General features: G+C 34.0%; 1 protein-coding gene across 1 annotated transcript in view; it reads right to left on the reverse strand.

The window, feature by feature from the left end:
- Window positions 1–1045: 1045 nt before the first annotated feature.
- The window catches only part of LOC100633300 (hemicentin-1-like), a 4714-nt gene continuing 3119 nt past the window's right edge, over window positions 1046–2640 (reverse strand). Inside the window, exons 4-9 of the mRNA XM_003386587.3 lie at window positions 2365–2546; window positions 2169–2319; window positions 1883–2013; window positions 1520–1633; window positions 1341–1472; window positions 1046–1244 (exon numbers count right to left, since the gene is read on the reverse strand). Of these exons, the coding sequence (XP_003386635.1) occupies window positions 1132–1244; window positions 1341–1472; window positions 1520–1633; window positions 1883–2013; window positions 2169–2319; window positions 2365–2546 (823 nt within the window). The 3' untranslated portion in view covers window positions 1046–1131. The remainder of the gene's footprint in view (window positions 1245–1340; window positions 1473–1519; window positions 1634–1882; window positions 2014–2168; window positions 2320–2364; window positions 2547–2640) is intronic.

A 2640-nucleotide genomic window follows, 5' to 3' on the forward strand; every position in this document is an offset into this window, starting at 1 on the left:
ATTTACCTTCTGCCAGAATTAATAAAAGATCTCCTCCACCTGATCATAACAACGACTATGCTTTTCTTAAAATTGAAGGTGCTAATTTTCCTGCTAACATTCAAGCAAGTATCAGTCACGAGATACTGAAAAAGCCAAATTTTCATCTCATTGGAAATGAAAGTTTTGACACATCACAGTTTGGATATCAAACTCCAAGTGGTCGTCCAATTCAAATTACAATGGTGTATGGAGCAAACCAAACGAAGCTCATATTTCGAATAAATGATGCCTCTACTGGTATGCATCATTGTGTGCAAGCTTGCAAAGGCATCATTGAAGCTTGTTGCGACAGTCTCAATAGAATGGCCAGCCAGATTTGATACTTGAAGTATTTCATTGGTATTCCATGCTCTGCTGTCAATGATGCCAGTCATTATGTCTATTTCAATGATGATTCTGATTTATGCCAGGCTTGTAAACGCCGCACTAGTCATGACACTTTTTTCTGCCGTAATTGCTGGATTTCAGCAGCAAAAATGGTAAATTTATACATTACTATAATAGGACTAAGTATTGCATTCATGTATTTTACAGTTTTATCATATTAATTATCATATTTATATATTTTTGTTGCAGTGCAATAAGTTAAGAAAAGAGGAAGATCATCATCTCACATTTTCAGACCTTTCACAAGTCGTGCAAGATGTAGCAGAGAAAAACATGATATCTATGCTAAGAAAGAAGCTTAATGTAGATATACACAAGACTACAAAAAGCTATCAAGAGGATCGCCAGTTAATGGAAGCACTGATGAAGTGGGAGACCAAGCAAGGCAGTCCCAGGCACTCTTTGATTAAAATATTGCACGAAATGCAACTGAACCATACTGCTGATAAGCTAAAACTACATGTACCTATTACCTCTCCCTGAAAATTTTATTTTTGTGCTGTACAAGAGTTACTTAAATATTGACTAAAACTTCAAACTTTTACCTAGATATTTTGTCTAACAGTTTATATAAAATTAGCATGCTTCTGTAGTTTTAGAAATGAATTATTTTTTAAATAAAAATTAAATCAAACAATGTATCTAGTATGCTGAAGTCATATTGTCCTTTATTTTTATTGCAAATTTTGCTTTATCAAGTTTCTAAGTCTTTTTAAATTTATTCTTGTTTCTTCGTTGTTTGCCCAAAGTTTTCTTACGACTCGATGATACTGATGTGTCAATAAAATCATAATCATACTGCGAATAAGCAACACCTATGGAAACAATAATAATAATGATTGAAGCTATTATTGCCGCAGCTATACTAACTAGATGTGCATTACTGTTGATACATAATGTGAATGGATTACCTCTTTTCTTTCTTTTATAATCATTCTCATTATCACCAGAATAGTAATAGTCACCAGAATAGTAATAATCACCAGAATAATAATAATCACCGGAACTAGGAAGAGGTGTAGTAGGGGTTGTAGAAGAAGGTGCTGTTAAAAAAATTAAAATAAATTTATTTAAATTATAAATAACATACTTTCCTGACTTTCCTCACATCCATCACCAGAATATCCATCAGGACACCTGCAGTAATGTACTGGGAGACACTGTCCATCATTAGAGCAACCAGACCCTCTATTGCAGGCTGACCCTGTAATTAGCACAATATCAATTATAAAGCATATTACTATTGTGCTACGTAGAATGTTTGAGCTTGAGCTGCTTCTGGGCTAAAATTTTTGAGCTATGAGCACTTTCAGTATTTAAAGCTACATGTAGATGTGCATAATGTAATAGTTTGTCACTGCAAAATGCTTTGCTCAGGTTTGCCCCCTATTGTGTACACTGTCTCTATTGCTACACAGCATCCACTACTCTCTACAGTAGTAGTAGCACTTACTGAAGTATATTGTAAGACTGGCAGCTGCTTCTACTGAGCCAGCTCCATTGTCTGCCACTACTTTATATTGACCATTATCCTCAAACTGAGGACCCAATATAATCAATGACCCAGTACTGGTCAAATACATCCTAGAAATTTTTTTTTAATATTTAATATTATGGAAATACTATGGAAACAAAACATAATGCTAACAATAATAATAAAGAATTTAATCCAAGTATTTATTGTATTAGTACAATCAATGTAATATTAGATTAGTGTATTTATATCAATTTTGATTTACTTTGTGGTATTTTTGAAGTCAATTTCATTTGAGTTGTGATACCATTTCAGTACTGGTGGTGGGTTCCCTCTTGCTGCTGCTTCAAAAATAACATAAGATGGAGGATCACGAGCAACCACACTAATAGGACTCTTCTCAATCACAGGAGGTTCTGATTATAATTATTAATTATAATTAAAAATATTTTAATAATCACCTCCAATTTGAATTTGTCGAATTACAGAGCTAGTGACATTTTCCAGTGTAGCTGTGCACACGTATATTCCTTGATCAGCAGCTGCAATGTCCTTTAATACTAGCAGTCCTTCAGTGTCAGTGTTGCCACAATTATCAACACTTTTATTAGTACAAAATGAAGAGTGATCCTCCTCCAGTGCCCTATTGAGTATATTAATATACTACACACAAGAACTCAAGAGTCTGCATGTACTGCAATAGTAAACTAATTTGCTTCAAAGTTGGGCCCAAGAGC

This window comes from Amphimedon queenslandica, unplaced genomic scaffold, assembly GCF_000090795.2.
Source record: "Amphimedon queenslandica unplaced genomic scaffold, v1.1 AMPQUscaffold_13410, whole genome shotgun sequence".
NCBI lineage: Eukaryota > Metazoa > Porifera > Demospongiae > Haplosclerida > Niphatidae > Amphimedon > Amphimedon queenslandica.